The 22115-nt window shown below is 46.2% G+C and overlaps 1 protein-coding gene across 1 annotated transcript; it reads left to right on the top strand.

Moving 5' to 3' along the window:
- Positions 1–595: 595 nt before the first annotated feature.
- Positions 596–21062, top strand: TULP2 (TUB like protein 2). Its single transcript, XM_054994085.1, has 13 exons — positions 596–724; positions 1959–2115; positions 3802–3915; positions 7138–7245; positions 8689–8790; positions 10666–10845; positions 11810–11940; positions 12287–12469; positions 13653–13765; positions 15405–15519; positions 17477–17575; positions 17660–17831; positions 20929–21062. The coding sequence occupies exons 1-13, from the start codon at positions 596–598 to the stop codon at positions 21060–21062; spliced, it is 1737 nt and encodes a 578-aa protein (XP_054850060.1).
- Positions 21063–22115: the final 1053 nt, after the last annotated feature.

The raw sequence follows: 22115 nt of genomic DNA, 5'->3' as shown, positions 1-22115 counted from the left end.
GTACAGTGGTTAGAATAACCTGGGAGACCCAGTTTTAAATCCTCACATATGAAGTTCACTGGGTAAGTCGCTCTCTCTGTGTGTCCTCCCTCCTCCCACACAGTTGTGTGGATAAATGGAAAAGGTGAGAACCTAGTATGCCCTGACCTGGATGGTCCAGGCTAGCCCAATCTTGTCAGGTTTTAGAAGCTAAGCAGGGCTGGCTCTGGTTAGCACTTGGGTGGGAGACCACCAAAGAAATCCACAATCGCTATGCAGAGGAAGGCAATGGCAAACTATCTCTGTTTATCTCTTGCCTTGAAAACTCCACTCCTTCAGTCAGAACAGTACAGGAATTCAAGAGGAATTATGGACTTCAAAGTGGGTATGCAAAATCAAAATTGTGATTTGTGTGAAGGCGGTCCAGAGGTGGAGGGGGATGCCTGTCCAAGCACCCTCCCACCCCACCAGTGGCTGCCTCTTGGGGCTTTTGTGAGGTCACAAAGTCCCTTTGGTGCTATGGCATTCAGAATCCCCAGGAAGGAGTGATCCCAGTGAGTGGGATACCTGCAAGTGCAGGTGCCCCAGAGCTGACAGACTGATGGCGCATCTCAGAATGTACTTGAATTGGTACCGCCGCCTCCGTTCTCTCCCCAACTCACCGCCTGATGTCGACACCTCCTTTTATTCTAGAAACAGCAGCAATGAGGCGACATCGTTTCGGAAGCAGAAATTGGAATTCCAGGTACCTTGGGAGGGAAGGCTTTCCTGGCTGTATTTTTGGGGCGAGGGCAGCTCTGAGGGATGCATCTCTGCCATCCGACACTCGCCTCAGTGTTTTCTGAATGTGGCAGGGTAACGCAACTTCCATCAGATTCAGGATTTTGGCATCTGTGGGCCTTTGTTACAAGCGAGGCAAAGAATGGGCAGAAGTTACAAGCTGGGGAAGAATTTTATCACACCCCTCCCCTGCCTCAGAGAGTTCTCTAGCAACCACCACTCCAAGAATAGGGCCAAGCCAAGGCTCTTTGGCACCCTAAGCAAACTATAACTTTGGCGTTCCCCCTCCCAATTCAATAGTAAAACGAGAAGTCTAGAATGAATGTTTTACTAGCTGTGTGTTTAAAATGAACAATGTAAAAAAGAAAGAGCAGCTTTTCAGAAGCCCTCCATCTTCCATCATGGCAGTTATAGGAGACCAGAGTCAACAGTTATGGAGATTCTAAAAGCCAGTTAATGCCAAGGATCTCTTTAACGCTGTAGGGGAGGCTTCCCTCAAAATCTAGTGCCCTAGGTAATCGCCTAGGTTTGCCCAGCAGTTCCCCAGCCCTGCCAGGGAGATTCACACAGCTACTGCCTGTCCTCAGAACCTAGCATGAGGTGAACATGGTGGCGGGAGCAGGCCTCTGGGCTGTGGACTTTTTCCTGTCCTTGCCAACTTCAGGCACTGTTGCTGGGCATAAAGGGGAAGGGCCTTTGGGGATGAGCGTTGTCTGGCTCAGCTCAATTTCCCACGGTCCCAAGCACGCCTCAAAAGGATTTTCCAAGGCTCGCTCTCCACTATAGAAATTGTCTCTCTCTCATTGACTTGCTGGCATGGTAAAATGAACTATATGAAAAGCAATGGCATGGAAAAATTTAAGATGACATTGGAGAGGTCATTACATATCCCGGGTGGAAGATTGTAAGAGCTTTAGAAGTGCCCAGTGAGATCTTTGACATCCTCCCTTTGAAAGGGGGACATCTTCATTCCCCGCCCCCGGCCCCACATGCCATCTGTTTCTGAAAGTGCCCTCAGTTTCAAAACCAGTTCCGGATGGGTGGGAAGGGATTCCTCTTTGAGAAACACAAGCTCAAGACCTTCTTGGGCATGTGCAAAGTATTCTGTGGTTCTGGACTCTAACCTGTGTGAATTTGTCCTGGCTCAGTGACAGCCACGTCCCAATATCCAACTGACCTTCTCTCGATATCCCTTTCAGCGCCGCATCATTGAAAAGAAGCAGCGTCGCAAGCGCCAGGAGCCGCTTATGGTGCAGGCCAACCTGGACTCCAAGGTGAAGGGGCGCCGTGGGGGGTACAAGCCCGAGGAGTGTGTCCCACTCATGGAGTCTTGCAGCGAGCACAGCCTGTGTAACGGTAAGCTAGCTAACCCACTCTCCAGGGCCCAAATGCCATGCAGTCTAGTCCATTCTGCGATAATTGCTCCTCTTCTAATTAGAGCGACCAAAAGAATAATGAGAGGCAGAACATGGAATTCCAACCAGTGAAGAAGCATTCTTTTTTTTTCTAAATCAGCCTAAGCATTAGGCAGTAAGTCAGTATGAATTTGCATGCACATAAAAGTAGTAGTGCACATAAGCAATAACTTTCCCCCCTCCAAACTGAGGGAATTGTCAGTCCCAAGGAAAATCACATTTCACTTGGCCACCTTCTGATGAATTATATCTGATCCTAAGAACTACACCCTTGTAAGCCCATGGAAGTCAGTGAATGGGTTTAGAAAGGTGTAGTTCCACTTAGCTTGATGCTGTTAGTTTTCAGACGTCTTGAAGTAAACGTTCCCATGCTGCAGAAAGCAGGCATGTTTTAGCATATTCAGCACACCTGAAGAATTTTCTGGGAGAGATGAAGAATTTCAAGGAACAATGTCGGCAATGGGCAACCTTGGCAATGAACACCATCAATGCTGTGGGGCATATGTGCTCTGACATACATAGCCGAAGAATGCCCAATGACAGTGGAAACACATGAGATGAATTACACGTGAAGAGCACGGGTTGGGTTGCCTAAGCTTCCCTGGGAGCAGTAGTCTTCTCCTCCCCCCTCTCCAAGCTCCTGGAGGAAAACTGAGCTAAGTGAATTTTCTTACAAAGAGCAGCCGCTTTACTGGAGAGAGTCTGTCTTTCAAAAATCCAGTTGTTTCGGTTTTCCTTCAAGAGCTCAGAGATGGGGCGGCAGGGGAATCTGCCAGGAGAAAAAGAATGAGAGGAACTGGGTTTCTCTCTAGCTCACAAAACACCTCTGCTTTTTTCCTGCTTCTAGTTATGTCATTCCCCACCCCCACTCCCATCTCAAAGAGTGTGTGTGTGTGTGTGTGTGTGTGTGTGTGAGAGAGAGAGAGAGAGAGAGAGAGAGAGAGTCCCTCCAGTTGCGATTCTCCCCAGCTGAGAATCACATTGAGTGGCTGGTTTTTTGTTTTTTTAAGACTACATTTCCCAGGAATCCTTGCAGGATCCTTGCAGGATCCAGCACGCGCCTTGTGTCTCATGTGGTTCCACCCTCAGGGCCAGTTCTCCATCCAAATTGTCCTGCTGCTTAGGGCGGTACAAAGAAGAGGACACTGCTGCACAGCAGGGGCTCAGTTGGCTCTCTGACATCGGAGTCATGGACTCATGTTGCCTTCTGGGTCTGCACTGCTAGGTACAGGAGATGACGAGTGTATGTTGTTTGAGGTGATTAAATACATTGAACCAGCCCTGGTGAGGCCTTATTTGCATATGCAAATTGCAGGAGGAAGCCCGTTGTAACATTATCATAGGCTGTTAACTCACTGTACTAAGCATCTCTTCCCTACACACACACACAAACATTTCTGAATTCCCTTAACCAATATGATAGTAAAAAAAGGTGGCACTGTTATTGGCAAAAATTGCCCCAGTGCCATGGAAAGCCCCCTTTTACTCCATGCCACTGCCTTCATGAGATTGCACTGTAGCTGCCCCACTGCAGTTGGCAAGTGTGAGCTGGACTTGGATCGCAGGAGACGTTGGGTGGGTTATACACACAGCTTGTCTAACTATCCTTCCATCTCTCCTTCGAAAGGTACAAACAATCCTTTCCTTGTGGAATCTGTCCCAGAGGCCCACGCTGACACTCGCCCATGGGGCAGCTCTAGGCAAGTGAATCGGATTCACAATGGCCAAGGAGAAAGCGCAGGTAACAGAAAGTCCTAAGCGGGTGACCCCCCCCCCCAACCCTACAGCTTCTTCCACAGATTCTTCTTCATGATGATCCAATCCAGTACGGGTACTGGTCAGGCTCTTCAGGTGAGTCATGTAGCCCCCTCTGCTGCATCAAGAGTTACACGAACACTTGAAGCCGCCTTGTACTGAGTCAGACCATCGGTCCATCAAGGTCAGTATTGTCTACTCTGGCAGTGGCTCTCCCGGGTCTCAAGCAAAGGTCTTTCACATCACAACTGGAGATGCCGGGGACTGAACCTGGGACCTTTTGCATGTAAAGCAGAGGCTGTCCCCTGAAACACGGCCCCTCCCTCTAGAGAGCTGCCATTTTCCTGCTCCTTTTGGGAAGGACCCTCGTGTAGAGTTAAGATGTTCCATACCTCCTGCCTGTCTTCATGCACATGCTGAAAGGGGTGATAGGACAGCGAGGCAGGATCACACAGGGAGAGGATCCCTTTTAAGCACAACAAGTTCAGAATCCGGTTCACCCCCGCCCAGTTCTCCCTGGCTTTCTCTCTCTTCCTCAGTCCTTCAGTGCTCCATGTGCACTGCATCATTTAGGTCATAGCTCTGGCTCCTGTCCTTCTTGTTGTGCCTCTGACATCCCATGACTTCCTATCTCTTGTTTTCAGCTTGATGAGTCCCAAATCTAGGGTTGCCATCCTCCAGGTAGTGGCTGGAGATCTCCCGGAATTACAACTGGTCTCCAGGTCACAGAGCTCAGTTCACCTGGAGAGAATGGCTACTTTGGCAGATGGACTCTATGGACCTATGCCATGCCAAGGTCATTTCTCTCTCCAAACACCTCTTTCTCCAGGTTTCTCCAGGTTTCACCCCCCAGATCTCCAGGAATTTCCCAGCTTGGAGCTGGCAACCCTACCCAAATCTGAAAAAGCTGAAGACTGCAACTCTTAATCCTCTAGACTTAGTTTTCTTTAAAGAGCTGAGGACCCGTATTCTAAGCTAGCATCTTATACGGAACAATAGAGGAACCCAAATTTGCAGAACAGGAGAGGACTCGGAAGATGCAAGGGCCAGAGCAGAAGTTCTTGGCTGACAGTTGTGTGCTGTATCAGGCAGCTTGATGAGAAGTGTAGCTGGGGGCGGGGCGTTGTGGGAATGGACTTCATAAGCATGTTTCCTTCCTTGGGCCCCAAATTCCTCTCAAAGGGCTTGCTGGCACCCAATCCTTTTCTTGACCTCATTAAATTCCCAGTTGATCCAGTGAACTTCAGACATCCTGATGGAAACTTGGGCTTAATTTTAAGTCGAAGAGCATCCCTTTCCCCTGTTGTCTTTGCCCCGAAGCTTGCTTACAACGGCAGAGTTTAGCTCGTTTAGTACTGAGGGCCATAGTAGATGTTAAGGCTGTCAGATGATCACCACGGCGACTTGTAGCAGGATGCCAGCAAGAATGGTTACCTGCATTTCTTCAGCTCACAGTTAAGTAGACTGTGCTATGAAAGTGTAAAAGGAACAGTGAGTAAACTGTTTCCCTAGTTAAGTGTAACAATTAATTGCAAACATTGAAAATTGTTAAACTTAACTAGGGAAACAGTTTACTCACTGTTCCTTTTACACTTTCATAGCACAGTCTACTTAACTGTGAGTTGAAGAAATGCAGGTAACCAGGGCTTTTTTTTCTGGGAAAAGAGGTGGTGGAACTCAGTGGGTTGCCAGCACAGGAGGCAACTCCTGGCAGGAGGTGGTGACCCTGGTACCACATGCGCATGCGCAAAGTGCACACACACTCCCAGGACCGCACAATGACATCACTTTGGGTCAGCTGGAACAAGGGGGAGGTTTTTAAAGTTTAAATCGCCCTTGGCAAAAATGGTCACATGGCCGGTGGCCCTGCCCCCTGATCGCCAGACAGAGGGGAGTTTAGATTGCCCTCCGCGCCGTGGCGTGGAGGGCAATCGAAACTCCCCTCTGTCTGGAGATCAGGGAGCGGGGCCACCAGCCATGTGACCATTTTCAAGAGGTGCTGGAACTCCGTTCCTCCGCGTTCCAGCTGAAAAAAAGCCCTGCAGGTAACCATTACAACTTTGATCAATCCATACCTGAAGAAGTTTTCATCAAAACGTGGTTTATAACCAGAAGCACGCTGTTTATCTGTTACTGTGGATTGGATTGGTTATATGAATTTATATTTGATGTGAATTTTGCCAATAAATTGTATTTATTTTGGATTGCATATGTATTGATTGTGTGAACAGTGGATTACATATGCTTCTATGGGATACTGACAGGATTGTTACTAGGCAATTATATGATGACTACTTACCTTATGCATTGTTTGTAAATTTTCTTATTACACGGTTGTAGTTTTTGTTAGCCTGACATTCAACACCATGGTCCTTCCACATTGCAAGGAGGAGGGGTTCCTGCCTCCTCTTGTGCCCATTTCCTGACCTGAAACAGCACCGGAGTGGGTGGCATTATTTGCCTTGCTGGGAGGCTGTATGTGCAAGCATATGCCTCCAGTGGGGCAAATAACATCCCTGCCCACACTTTGAGGCTGGGAAAGTGGTGTGGGGGGACAGGAACCCCTCCTCCCTCTGTGATGTGTTCCCAACCAGAATAGGGCTCTTGCAGCATTTCTCAGTCAAGTTCTTGAGGTGGGGTGGGGGTCCACTGTCACTTGACTGCCAGTTCTCATGGCAATGACATAATGTGCAGTATGGTCCTAATAATATAGTCTAATGCAGAACATTTCTGACCATAGAAAGAACATACTCTCCACATCAACGAGTAATCACAGTTCAAATTCACACCAGGAGCAGGGGTTTCCGATCAGAGGAAAATGTGGTATGAGCAGGGCTTTTTTCTGGGAAAAGAGGTGGTGGAGGTGGTGGAACTCAGTGGGTTGCCCTCGGCGAAAATGGTCACATGGCTGGTGTCCCCGCCCCCTGATCTCCAGACAAAGGGGAGTTTAGATTGCCCTCCACGCTGCTCGGCTGCGGAGGGCAATCTAAACTCCCCTCTGTCTGGAGATCAGGGGGTGGGGACACCAGCCATGTGACCATTTTCAAGAGGTTCCGGAACTCTGTTCCACCACATTCCTGCTGAAAAAAAGCCCTGGGTATGAGCTACAGCACTTCTTTCTAGAGAAATTAAGCACCGGTCTTGATTTCCACCACTGGTGTGTCCTCTCCTTCAGGACTGGTCTGTCTTTTTTGTTGTGCCTGAACAGATTTCTCCGATGAGATGGATCTTGAAGAAGCCATCTTGGAAGAAACCCAGCCTATCAGCAAGAAAGAATTAGAGCCCAAGAAGGGCTGGCAAGCCAAAAAGAGAGACGGTGAGGCCAGGGATGGGCTCAGATGCTAGACAACCAGCATCTCTGTGTGTTTCTCCACAGCTAGGCTACTGCCAGGCAACTGCATCCAAGTGTCTCTTCTTTGTGTTGGATGGAGGATAAACTTCTCCTTTAGGCAGCAAGGTGACTGAAGTTGGATACCGTGCTCCAGAAATGGCCTCCCCTCTAAAGTGGGCCTGCAAAGTACCAGTTCTCCACTATGCCGAAATAAGAGTCAAAGTAGACAGCAAGAAAGCCATGAATGGCTATCCTGTGTGGCTTTTTAAGGCCTAAAAGCAGCTGGGGCAAGAGAGGTTGATTCAGATTAGGGCTGGATATGTGGGAAAACATAAAGGGGGATCTGCAACAGGAAAGGGAAATGGTGGCAATTGTCATGTTCATGTGCATCCGACCCCAAACCTGTCTGTTTCCCCCATAACTTCTGTTCCCAACCCCCCCCCCCCCCGCAACAATTTTCCTGATACTTACACTCAAAAGCGATTTGCTTGATGGGAAGAATACAGGCATCCATCCTCAATTCAGTGGTCCCGGTCTAAATTGTGGGATCTGTATAGCTGTTTTTAAAAACCCTCACATCTCATTTGGCCACGAGTGGGGAACTAGGCTTGGATCCAGGCTAAATTTTTCATATGTGTAATGGGACTTTCCTACCTGTCCCTGTAGGGCATTGATCTCCATGAAATGCTACTCCTGGAGGAAAGGGGATCTTGAGGCATGACATAAAGGGGATCTGCAGCAGGAAAGGAAAAACAGTGGAAATTGCCAACTTAGTGTGGATTCGCACTTAAACCTGCATTCCCCATAACTATTGGTGGTGCTTGAGCTTTTGGTTTGGAACTCCAGAAGAGTCATTTGACCCTTAAACAACAACTAGGGAACCCTGTCTGTCCAAAGTGCTGAGGGCCCTCCTCCAAATTACTCATCTGTAGTTCCACCCAGCTGCGTCATTTCCATGTTATTTGGCCCTTATTGTGCTGAACAGGCTCAATGAGCGAGTGAAAGTGAAAGGTTGCACGATTTCTTATTGGCAAAGCCGTGTGCATTCTGTGCTTCAGCATTCAATCTTTTCTTCTGAAGGGGGAAAAACAAGTTTCTAGTCCTTATTATGAAAAGATGAGTTTTAAAAGGTTTGGACAAAGTCTTGTGCCATTGTAGGAACCATAGAGGGGGACGATGCAAGACTTCCGGTGGCCGAAAGGAGAGTTCAGTGCTTTGCATAGTTCCTGTATCCTTCTCATGACCAGGCAGAAACAGCAAAAATTGTGCAAAATATTCAGAAGTGGTTGGTTTGTCTAATTTATCCACGTTACATAATTTTTTTTGAGAGACAGAATTTAGAATTCTATGCAGCCCTGAACTTTAATCCAGAGCTGCTAGGCATCCATTGCCATGGCATAGACAATTGCTCACCTTTGCCATCTGCAGGGCAATCCAGTGCCCAGAGGCATAGCCAGGCCTCCAGATCCGAGAAGGAATCCTTATTCCCAACTCAGGAAGTTCCACCGTCTGTCGTCATGGACGTGCAGGGTGAGATTCCGGGGTGTGGATAACAGCCATTGGGGTTTGCATGAGCTGTGCATGGCTGTACAAGAGCCAACATGGTGGTTAGAATGTCAGACTGGGGTCTAGGAGGCCCAGATTCGAACCCCCACTCTGCCGTGGAAGCTCACTGTGACCTTGGGCCAGTCACACTGCCACCTTAACCTATCTCACACAGCATGAGCAGAAAGCGTTCACAGATGTGGATGTCTGCTGCTGCCTCCCTTTTTCTCAGATCTATGACTAGATCTGATGCTAGGAGTCGCAGGTGCTTTATAGATAAAATGCCACATGAGTTGGTACACTGCAGTGAAAATGGGGAATTGGGTGAAACTGCCATGTTCCACCAAGGACTGGATTCCACCAGGGCTGGATTAAGACGTGCTGAAACCCTAAACTATGCCAACTTAAGCGGCGCCATTGCATTATCAAATGCATGCATACGATTCAAATATTGAAATTGATTGTGTGTGTGTGTTTAGAGGCCATCTTCATCATCAGGAGCCCTAAGACGTAGCTTGTGTGTAAATCCTGCTCTCCCTGCATCAGGGGGGAAATGTGCTGGCCGGTGGGGTGGTTTCCCTTGATTCCCCTTCCTCAGTGCAGCCCCTGTGGCATTTTGTCCACGGGCTCTCACATCACCTTTCTGGAGGTCTCAGAGAGCTGCTTGGGTAGAGGAGAAGGGAGATCTACGCATATGCTTGGTAAGATCCAACCCACTGAGCATGTGTGAGCCTGCGCACATGTGCAGAGCCTCTGTTGGCTCACAAAAAAACCTCTTCTGCATTTGTGTAAGGCACATAGGCTTTAGGACAAGGCCTGTGCATCAGGAATAGGTGGAAGTGGGTGGAGAAGCTTAATGGGACTGGCTTGAACAAGTTAAGCCTGGGGGTATGTGTGCATGTGCCAATGAGCGTGAGGAGAGAAGCACAAAGACAGCAAGGTATGTTCTGTACTTCTCACGTACAAGTTGCATGCAAAGAGCATCATGTGGGCGGGGTCAATCCACAGGTTGATAGGTTGCAGGTTTTGCCCCCCCAAAATCAGTTGGTATCTGATCCTTACTAGGCTGTTTCTACATTGCTGGAGAAAATGACCTTTTCTCTAGGTAAACATTCATAAAGTAGTACAGATGTACTCAGATGAAGCAGTGATGTAGAAGCCAGGGCCATTTCCACAACAGTTATCTGCCCTGGGTTCAGTGCTGTTGGGAAGCATCTTTTCCTGCTTCCCCCACAGTCTCATGGTGCATTTGTGCAACTCCCAGGGTTTACCCAGCTTTTCTTTGCCTGCTTTGTGGCAAAGTTTTGAGAAAGATAGTCTGTAGATCCTGCTTTCCTGGAGATATAAGAGGAGAGGCATATCTCTGTAATGGAAGGGGCTGGAGACCTCCTTTTTTAAAAGAAAAAAGCTTAGAATGCATAGAACTTGTTACACATAGTTTTATAACAATATATTGATATGAAACTCTCAATTTTTAAAAAAATTGGAAAAAGTCCCAGTGGCCCTGGGAGGGCAACTGGTTCAGGGAAAGGGGAGAACACGACCGGCCACGTGGAAGCTCTGCTCCGCTGCAGCTGTGCTGTATTAGCCCTGGAAATGGGGAAACCTGGGCCGATTTCAGACAACTAACCGGAAGGCGCTTCATGCCACCATGTTCCGGATCGCGATGGGGGAAACGCGAAATATCGCGTTTTCTCGCGCGAGTTTGGCGCGACGTTGCGATGATATTTCGCATTTTCCCCGTCGCGATCCGGAACATGGCGGCATGAAGCGCCTTTCGGTTAGTCTGGAATCAGCCCTGCTCCCATGTGGAAGTCACCCAGAAATGTTGTGACTGATCCTCTGTGTCATTCCGTTTAGATTCCAAGGACAACCCCCAGAAAGAAGGCCCAGAGTCTCCAGACTCTGAGGACGTTCCTAGCGAACTGTATAACACCTACTCTCTCCAAAGCAACTCGGAAAGCGAGGAATCATCCCGGGAACTGACGGTACCACCCTCACCCATGAAGAAGCCCCGTGAAAGGATGCTTGTACACAGAGGTAAATTAGTCTTCCAGTTAAAAAAAATCATCAGCCAATCCACTCACTGGCTGGCTGCCCTTGGTTCAGTGCATTCTGGAAATATGGCTGAGAACTAGGGTTGCTAACCTCAGGTGGTAGCTGGAGTTACAGCAGGATCTCCAGTCCACAGAGATCAGTTCCCCTGGAGAAAATGGCTGCTTTTTTGGAGGGTGGGCTCTGTGGCATTATGCCCCATTGAGGTCCCTTCCCAAACCCTGCCCTCTCCAGGCTTCATCCCCAAAATCTCCAGGAATTTCCCAACTTGGAGCTGGCAATGCTACCAAAAACAGCGAAGCAAAGCAGCAAAGACATTAGAGACAGTCTGTCCCGATTACAGCAAGAGAAAGAGGGAGGGAGGGAGGGAGGAAAGGACAGGTCACACAAACCAGGGGGCCCCTGGGACGAAAATGACATGACCTCCAGTGTTCCCTCCCCTATACTGAGGGACCACTTGTGGTGTGAACTGGCCCTGGGTTTTGAAATGCTTTGTTTTGTAATTGAAGCTCCTCCTGCAGTCATGGTTTCTCACCAAGGCACACAGAAAATAAGCGTAGAAAGAAACATGGTGAAATCTGTAGTTTGATGAGGCTACTAGGTCTTCATTTTTGGCGGGGCAGGCTGAGCATATTTTACTGTCCTGTGTCCATGCCACCACCCCTCTCTAAGTCCTGGAGCCTGGCGTGGAGGACAAAATGGATTTGTTGTTAATATACGTTTATGTTTTTTTAATTTCTCATGTGATAGATTAATTTTTTAAAATTAAAAATTAAGCAGAACAAAGTGGCCTAGAAGCCTTAACTTGTGGCTTGACAGACTGGTGGGTCTGCCAAAGGATCTTGTGGAGGAACCAGAAGTGTGAGACAATGGATAGAAGAGGGAGTGGTTATTTCGTTTTGTTTTGTACTGTCCGCCCACCCTTAGTCACCCACCTGCCTCTTCCCAGGGTCTCTCACCAATGGGACAAGGAGCGTGAGTGAGGATGATGAAGATGACGCTGAGAGTGAAGATTTCAAGGAGGATCAGGACATGCTGTGCAGTGTCATGTATACTCGCGAGGAGACTGGATTGTCTGATGTAAGAGGCTGAACGAATATCACACAGGAATTGGTGGCTGCATGCAGGTGTCCTCGTGGCGGGGTGTGTTGTTGTTGTTGCGGAGCAAGCTCTGCTTCTTCCTGCTTTGCTTCTGCAAAGACGTATGTACAGCCTGTGACTCTAGCATAGTTTCCCGCCCCCCTGTGCTTCAAGCATGCTGTTTGCTTCACTTCTCATATTTTTCAGTCACCTGTACATTCAGTCAGTTAGGCCCTTACGTCCAAGCAAGGGACGCATCAATCACATCAGGGAACAAGCTCTCTTGAGAGAAGTTCCAAAGCTCATTCCATAATGGCCAACCCATCTTTTATTCTTACCCCAACAGTCTCCAAGTGCGGAATCGAGCTTCCCACTGTCACTCAAGGTGGACGACATAGAGGCATTTGTTCTAAAACCTTCTCCTCAGGGGAGCACAATCCAATGCCGCATCACGCGGGACCGGAAAGGGATGGACAAAGGAATCTTCCCCTTCTACTATCTGCATCTTGAGATGGAAAATGGAAAGAAGGTATCAGCCAACAAGAAATAATTCTGGTATTTTTTTTAATTCACAGAAAACCTGTTTTCTGCAGTTGGAATCAATTCTTTCCATTTACTTATTTGAGTTCATAGCCTGCCCTATCTCAGATATTCAGGCCAAGTCATCTGATATTTAAAAATAGTAGAGCATGTTAAGAGGTGGCCCTCTTAATCTCTGCCATCCAATTATTGTCTTTGTAATGTGCTTATGCTCGAATTCTGGTGAACCTTCAGGAAAAAGAAATACAATAAACATAGAAAGTGGCCTTATATTTGTTTATTTGTTTACTTGCATTATTTATAGTCCATGTTTCTCATTGAGACTCATGGTAGATTACACAGTGGAAATCAGATAATAGATCCATCCAGTTCAGTATTATCTTCTCTGATTAGCACTGGCTCTCCAGGGTCTCAGAAAGAGAAATGTCTTTTCCAGCACCTGCTAATTGAGGTTTTTTTTTACTAAATGTATCAGAGATTGAAACTTGGTACTTTCTGCATTTAACACATGTGCTTTACCACTGAGAACCAAGTAAGCTGTGATGGGGGAGGGGGGCAGCGGAAATTCACATATTTTTACATACATGTCTGTCTATTCATGTCTAATGTACGTGTTTGCAGGGAGGTCTTTTTAAAAACCAAAATTTGTTAGGTTAAGGGGAGCTGACCTCTGCCCTTCTCACATCTTGTCATAACACACTCCATTACCATCAGCACCTGGGTTCCAGACTGGCTTAGATACCAGAAGTATGGGCTGAAAATAACAGCGCACCTATGGGGCATGATACAGAAGGAAAGCAGGGTTCTTGAGAGGACATTCTTCTCATCCAATTTAAAATGGTGGCACAAGATCATGGAACAGGAAAGTGTCTTCATCAGAATGTCTGAACTGGCTCAATCTACTGCAAATAAATTACTCAAGTGTTGCAATCCGTCCCAGTTCCCATACTCTTGTCATTGCTTGGCAGTCCACTCCTAGGTTTGTTTGGCTTGCTTGTTGTTTTGTGCTGAAAGAACCCCAAATTATTCTGTGATTAATCTGTACGGGAAAGATGGCTCTGGGAAGGGATTCCTGTTAGGATTAGAGGGAGTTGCAAAAATTGGCAGATAAGCCTCAGAAAGGGAATTCTGCCAGGGATCTCTCTTGTTGACAGTTGGGCATTCTTCTTCAGCGTTTCCTCATGTCTGGACGGAAGAGGAAAAAAAGCAAGACTTCCAATTACCTAATTTCTCTGGATCCCATCGACCTGTCACGAGGCGGTGACAGTTTCATCGGAAAAGTCAGGTGTGTCTAATTTTCACCCTTATGTACCTGAGGCGGCTGCATCTCTCTGACAAGCAGCTGGTGGGGGAGGGGGACAACACAAGTCATGAGGCACCTTAACTAGCAAATGTACTGTACTGTGGGCTTCTATAAGCCAGAGAGTATGCCTTGCAAATTACCTGGGGACGCTCAAGAGTGTCAGAACTGTGGCTAGATAATGTCCTTACTCCAGACTACCTTCTGCAATCAGACAAAAGCCCGTTGTTTTCAAAAGTTTACTGAAGAAAGAATTCATTATAGTCCACGAGCCTGAATACAATATTCAGGATGGTACATGTGAATTGTTACCAATGACAGGCAAAGCATGAGGTACAGAGTAACAGATCCCAGCAGACCCAACCTCCCCCCATAGTTCTCATAACAATCCCTTTGAAGCTGAGAAAGTGAAAGTTCTTCAAGGCTGAAACAGCGGTAGCCAAAACAATCCTCCTCTGTGGGATAGCTGCTTGGGAACATCTTGGCACCTGTGAAGAAAGCACTCATAACACTGAAAGGATTAAAATGGAGTCTCTTTGGTAATAGCATGCATGAACATGACAAAGAGCAGGATTTTATGTGTGGTCTTCAATTCACGCGCAGGCTGTTCTTGCTCGGTGCTCGTGCGTGCTGCTTTCATGGGAGCTCCGTTTGTGCAATTGTCTCTGCAAGTGATTCTGGAGGGCACAGTGCCAAGTCAGCTCTGTTTTCACTGTGAGAACAAGTACTGTAGGCTCCTTTGACTTGCCCATTTGCATTTCTTTTAAGGTGTGAGAAACTGTCAAGATTTGCATTTCAATGAATGGATGTGGGAAGTGGGGGAAACTGGGATACTTTTCGCAGTTGAGGAGGAACCGATATTGAATGTGAGCACATTGAAGTGTGACTGTGCTAGCGAGTGTGTGGGAAATTGGAGGGAAGACATGTGAAATGATGTTCACTTGAGTGTCCCTAGGTACTTCGTAACTTGTAGAGAGACAGTGTTACAGCTCAGGTGCTGGGGCTATCTTGGTTCAAGGGTGTGTGTGTGCGTGGAAAAAGCAAATGAGGTGATGTTTTATTGGACCAATAAAACATTAATATGCTGGAAGCAGTTTTCAGAGTTAGACAGTACTCTGTAGCTCTCTACCTGTTGAAAAACAAATTTTCATACAGTGCAAGAAATGATTCTTAGGCTTTGAAAATGTTCACAACTTTGTTTCTGAAGGTTTAGGAGACCAGCCCTCTCTTCAACAGCATAAGACAGTTCTTTTTTTAAAAATATATTTTTTACATTTGAATCCTGCCATTGGTCTAGGAAACTGCCTCAGGGCCAAATTGAGACTGCCCAAGACAAAGAGATGCAATTTTAGTCTCCCCTGATGGGACTGCTTGGATTTCTTTGTTAGCCATCACTAGCTCTTTCAGAGAACTACATTTCCCAGGGTTCTTTGAGTTGGGAGTCATGACAGCTTAAAAAGTTTTGTTCTGCACTTTTTTTTTCTTTTTAGGTTCCTGGATTTTAGTTTGCATTTTTCCAATTTTTTTTTAAACCATCATCTTTTTTGGAGTGATTGATTGCTTTTTTAGAGAATCAAATCAAAGGAAATAATACAAATTTTGAAACATTTTTTCCTGCTTCTAGATCAAACGTGCTGGGAACCAAGTTTACTGTGTTTGACAATGGAATCAACCCAGAGAAGAAACCTTTTGTTCCAGAGTCTGCTGAGCTGCGGCAAGAGCTGGTTGCCATCTGCTATGTGAGCTTCAGTCAAAAGAGGGCGCTATCAGGACACAACATGAGGACTTCGTATCACAAGTGCGATGCCTTTCAGGCATTCGCTTTTTTCAGTTTGCACACTGGCTTTTTTCAGTTTGCTACTGCACCAAGCAGGGTGAAGGGGCTGTACCCTCCCCCACCCCCGTCCCCATACTGCTATTTTTGCCATCCCCAAACAACCCCACGGAGTCGCTACTGGCTCCATTGCCACTACCTTGGTTTGTTTCCCTTGGATGGGAGAGAATTAGGGACTTGTGGGGTTCCTGTAATATTAACAATTGGGAAGGCAATGCAGGGGGGAATGCTTAAGCACCCTGCCCCTCTGTATGGCATTTGGGATCTGAATCAGCCCACATGTGCCTGGGAATTAATTTGCCACCCAAGCATATTTGATTGCACAGAACTTGAAAGGATACAGGGAAAATATGGTGTATTTAGGCCCATGGGAGGGAAGATGGCATGGTATAGCCCAATCTCATCAGATCTCAGAAACGAAGCAGGGTCAATTCTTGGATGGGAGACCACCAAGTAAGACTGCAGAGGAAGGCAATGGCAAACCATCTATACTTCTCACTTGCCTTGAAAGCCCCAGCAGGGGTCTCCATAAATCAATTGTGATTTGACGGCACTTAACACACAATTAGGCCCATAAGTATAGACAGGTATTAAAAAACAATAGAAGCTGTTTTATATGGGGTCAAGAAAAATGATCTGTCTAGCTCAAGACCTCCTGCTTTGACCAGGAGAGTTTCTAAAGCAGTGTGTCTTCCAGTATCTCTTGGCCTCCTCCAAGAAATCAGTTGCCATTTGTGCAGGTAGACTTTGGCCTTTGGATGTACCGAATTACCCCATACAAGTGGCACATTGCTTCTGTAGATTTTTTTAAAGAAATGGTATTCTCCCTCACTTTCAGTGGCTGAAAGAAGAGGGAGGAGGCAGTTGGGGGGAGACAGTAAAACGTTTAAATCGAAATGATGGCTTCTATCTGTGTGTCACATTTTTATCTCACCCTTCCTTTGAGAGCTCAAAAGGTGTCCAGGTCTCTCTCCTCCATTTCATCTCCACAACAATCCTGTGCAGCAAGTTAGGCTGAGAGGGTGAGAGAGAGAGCTCATGTGACGGACTCAAAGTCTTCCAGTGAGCTCTATGACTGAGGCTGGAAATAAACATTACGAAGTACCTAGGGACGCTCAAGTGAACCTCATTTCACATGTCCCCCCTCCACCTTCCCAGGCACTCGCTCTCACGGTCAGACTTCAATTGACTCCGCATGAATACATTCACATGTTCGATATCAGTTCCTCCTCAACTGTTAACAGTATCCCAGGTTGTTTACAACTGCCAAATTCCCAGTTTTCCCCAGCTCTCACATCCATTCATTGAAATGCAGATCTTGACAATTTCTCACACCTTAAAGAAATGCAAATTGGCAAATCAAAGGAGCCTAAAGTACTTGCTCTGCAGTGTCCATCCCTGAGAGTTCTGACTGCAAAAGCTGAGCTGAATTGGAGCTCTGCCCTCCCGACTCAGTGGTGGCATTTGTACTCACTCGCAAATGCAGTCACACAAAGGGAGCTCCCATGAAAGCAGCATGCATATGTGCCGAGCAAGATACAGTCTGCTCGTGAATTGAGGACCACACATAAAATCCTGCACTTGAGTGTCCCCAGATAACTTGCAACATGTGTTTCTCCTCTGAGTGGAGATTTTAACCTACAACTCTCCAGTGTTAGTCTGACTCTCTAACCACCACACCACATTAGTGCAACTGCATTAAAAAGATGTAAAAAGTGCTCACCACCTGCGTGCTCACGCCGGGCACAGAAAGCCAGTTTGCAGAGCACTATGTAAACCAATGAACAAGTATGAGTAACAATTCAACAACATGTTTGTGGAACAAGATGCCAAGGTTAACACATTTCTTCCCTCTCCCCTAGGAAACAAATGTCTTGGGCTTCAGGGGCCCAAGGAAAATGACAGTGATAATCCCTGGCATGACCTCAGACAATGAGAGGATTTGTATCCGGCCTAAAAATGTGAGTGGGTCCTTGCTGTTGGCACACTTCTAGGGGCAAAACTGTCCAATACAAAACACTTGATGTGTACGTTTGTGCCTACAGGAACATGAGACCTTACTGGCTCGGTACCAAAACCACAACATGCAGAACCTAATCAAGCTCCATAACAAGATGCCAGCCTGGAACGAGGAGACCCAATCGTATGTCCTCAACTTTCACGGACGGGTCACGCAGGCTTCCGTGAAAAACTTCCAAATCATCTCAGAAGACGACCGTGAGTGGGCGGGCAGGTTACAAGGGTGTCATTTCCTGGGAAAGGCGTTATTTACTTGGAATTAAGTTTTGTTGCTTTCAGGAGGACTTACTTACAAGGGACTCAGGCAACCTGTGAAAGGGGCCCAAAAAACAGACAGATGCCCCTTTTTTTCCTTTGTAAACCCAGAGAGGGCCTTTCTAATTGGTCAAAGCACATGGAGGAAAGAAGTTTAAATCCCTTTCCCCTCTCCTGGTCTTGATATGAATCAGGGCCAAGCACATCAGAAATTTACATTAAAAAGACATTAGGAGAAGCTGTGGGCCGAATCCACACTCACCTTTTTCCCGCTTTTTAAACAGAAAACTTCCATGTGTTTCCCATCCGCAACTTTCTCCTCTCCGTTCACATTCAGGCCTTAAATGCGGTTTTCTTGTGTTATCCGCCGTTCACATTCCCTTTGGAAAAGCCGTTTCGGGGGGACGGATCTGTTTCTCCCTGCTCCTTTTTTTATTATTTTTTTGTGCAGTTTTCCGTTATTTCAATGCTTCCATATAAAGAAAATCATGCAGAATGCATCAGCTCCAAGTACAGTGTATTCAGTAGTCAGGGCATGTTACTTAGCAACACAAAATAGTCCTGAATAAGGAGAATAAACAAAAATTCCTTCCATGAGCTGGGCCCTGTGTTTGACTGCGAACTATACTTGATCAACAAAAACTTTCAACTACTTTGTAGGAGAATGAATCTTCCTGTCCTGAAAGACGGCCAATTATTTTCATAATGCAAGCAGTTTTGGAGGATGGGATGTATGGCAATATACCGTACTGAGATCCCACCCCCCTCCCCAAACACAGCCATTCCCAGGATCCACCCATAAACCTCCAGGAATTTCCCAACCTGGAGTTGGTAACCCTAACATTACTCTATCCTCTTATTCCAGACCAAATTGCGTAAGCAGCCCCATGCTTTTAAGGGATCACAAACCAATCAGATTTGACTGACAATGTTATTGCAGGCTAAGATCTAGAGGAATGTGCCGTTTTGGTCTGTGGTGGAAAAGTAGTAAAGAGCCCGGTAGCACCTTTAACAAACTTTATTGTGGCACAAGCTTTCAAGAGCCCCAGTCCTCTTTATCAGACACAGTGTAACCTTTCGAGAACTACAGCACTCTTTGTCAGATGCATCTTCTGCTTTCGAGAACCACAGCTCCCTTTGTCAGCATCTGATGAAGAGAGCTGTGGTTCTCGGAAGCCTAGACAACAATAAAGTTGGTTAGTCTTAAAGGTGCAAACGGACTCTTTACTATTGAAGACAAATGAAGGGACACGTGCTGCCTTGAAGTTCTTTCTGGCAACATCACACAAGCCACACACAAAAAATAGAATAGAAAATCCATTTTAACAAAGTGGTGTCCCTCCATTTCCCACAAACATCCCTAGGATGAGAAGTTAGGAAGCTAGGGTCCAAGGACTCTCCGGCAGACAACACACCTTAACCGTGCACCGGCCAAATTTTGATTCCCTAAAAAATAAACAGTTCTGTGATTCGGCGATGCTCATTTTTGGTCAGTTTGCTTTTAGCATCCTTTGGTTTTCTCGATTATTTGGTATAACGATAATATGATTAGTAGAAAACAATAGATTGATTGATATCGGGTTCCCCCCGCACGCAGCGGTCTTGTGAGGTCACAAAAGCAGCCGAAGAGAAATCTTTAACTTGCCCATCTCATAGAAGAGACGTGGTAGTGGGGGTGCCCATGCAATGTTGAAAAACCCCTTCTTACATAACTGTCGTGCATTGTTGTTGTGAGATAGCCAAATCGTGCTCTCTACCTGTCAAAGGTTAGATGCCATACCGCACAGCGGCTACATCCTCATTATTCAAGAGTGCATTTGATGGTGGGAGACCTAACCACAGGGGGGGGGGAATTGCTTGCAGTAGCATCAGTTGCTATCTTGTGTTTCTAACCGTTTCCTGGCGACTGGGTTGTGGTTTGTGATGTGACGCACAATTTCCAGAGTATCTTTCTGGTGGAAGCGTCGAAGAAATACATCCTACTTTCACATTCGTGCATTTGTCTCTTTTTGGAAATACCAATTTATCGTTACACGGAAAGATAAAAATTTTGTGGGGACATGTCATTTCGTTCACTCTATATAAAGAGGAAATTTCGAGAAAAACTTTTCTGAGGCATAGCATTACATCGTGAACTCTAGTAGTCGTTCTCACTCCAAAAATTTATAAGAAAAAAAAAGAATACTGCAAGCAAATTATTACCTGTCAGTCTTCAACCCATCATAAACTGTCAAGGGAGTGAGTTCGTGCGGAGAAAGTGAGAAGCCGCTATATGTGTCATTGTAATCTTTATTCTGATAGAACATCACGGTGGAATTTCGATATGACATAAAAATTGGGAAAAAAATTTTAAAAAATAATTGAGGGTGTGAAAACCAGCAACAAGGATTGTTTTATCAAAACACATTAACCCATGAACTAATTACGAATTTGGAAGCGTCCGATTTATTATTGGAGCGGAATTAAGCAGTGGATGGGAAATTGGCATTCATGGACTGCAGAGCACTTGGGAGGAGACTTAGCCAATAGGAATGCTGGGAACGGCCAGAGATACGGAAGTGGGGGTGGTTTAAAAAAAAAAGGCGCAAGATATCCGCCTCAAGGCGTTCACGTCCCCCGTGAAAATTGCGCAAGAAATCTGTAAAAGGAAAACCGAGAGGAATGCGGGAGAAAATCGGAACGTTAAAAAGGTGGTGTGAACGGCGCTCAGAAATGCGCAAAAACGGTAGGGAAAATGTGAGAGGAAAGCTGTAGTGTGGATTCGACCGTGATCTCTGTCTTATCTAGTTTGACTCCATGCAGTAGACAAGAGGTCTTTGGATAACCCATTGCCCTTGATGGATCAAGGGTTTGGTGCAGAGTGTACTAGCAACATAGAGAATTAACTGGGTTAGGTCAAGCAAATGCTTGTCTATGTGAAAAGAAAATGGCGGGCACGTTTCTGAGGAAACCTTAGTGGAGAGCTAGGTAAAGGAATGCAGTTTTGTTATCTAAACACCATTCTTTCTCTCTCATTCATCTGTTTCTCCTCAACCTACAGCCCAGTACATTTTGCTGCAGTTTGGCCGTGTGGCACCTGATGTATTCACCATGGACTACCGCTACCCACTGTGTGCTCTTCAGGCTTTCGCCATCTGTTTGTCCAGCTTTGATGGGAAATTAGCTTGCGAGTAGAGGCCCAAGCCAACTGCTGACCTCCAACCCCTGTGGCTTTGCTCCAGATTGTTTCCTGCTGTCTCGTAAAACTGGACATCATCTGTTTCATTTTCAGTATCACTCACCTTTGACCTCGGACCTCATTTTTGTCAAGATGGACCCTCCAACCTATTACTTCTAAACTGTCTTCCCCTTGTTCTGTCCCATTGACAAGAACTTTCTCAGTTTCCTGTAACCCACTCACCTTCTCCCTTTCATTTATTCTGGCAACCAGATTTCTGATTTGCGTAACTTCACCATTGAACATTATCATATTGGTTTAGGCCTCAACTCAGTTCCTCCATAACTGCCTCATAACTGACAACCCACCTATGCAGGAAACAGACCGCCTTGCCAGATTCAGACCAGAGCTCCATTACTGAAGAAACTGCAGATACTGAAGAAACAGTACAGTCTGTCAGCTTCATGTATTCAGAATGAGGAAAGGAGCAGCCATGCAGAAGGGGAATGGCAGCCATTTTAATATGACAAACTGAAGCCACATCCCCACCCACCTTTCGTTCTCTATAAAATTGGGTAATACATTGGAAATAAAATTTACCCAGAGACCAGACAGGCCTGTTGACTGGATCCTAGGAGTAGATTGGACCATTTCGATGACCGCCAGCTTTGTAGGCAATCAGATGTTCAGCTGGGAACCCTGTGAACTTCCTTTTATTAACTTTCCAGTCTTCCTCAGATACAGAGCCTCTGCTTTACAACACAGCCAGTGTTCTACATCAGATTGTGGAATGTGGCTTCCAGAATATTATCTAGCAGAAATGAAATCCTGCCCTCAAGTCATAGTTGACTTATGGTGACCCCTGGTGGGGTTTTCATGACAAGAGACTAACATAGGTGGCAGAACCTGCATAATACCATGGGGGAAAGGGTTCCTAGATCCCAGGATAACTTTAACAAGGTTGATAAAAACCCAGAGACTAGGGCCCTGATCCAACTAAAGTTGGTCATGACAAAGGATGCAATCCTATGTGGAGTTTAAACCTTGTTGAAAGTAATGGGACTTAAGTG

Source organism: Eublepharis macularius, chromosome 12 (assembly GCF_028583425.1).
Source record: "Eublepharis macularius isolate TG4126 chromosome 12, MPM_Emac_v1.0, whole genome shotgun sequence".
NCBI classification, from domain to species: domain Eukaryota; kingdom Metazoa; phylum Chordata; class Lepidosauria; order Squamata; family Eublepharidae; genus Eublepharis; species Eublepharis macularius.
Note: the sequence above shows the minus strand (reverse complement) of the source record. Positions and strands in the feature narration are given on the sequence as shown.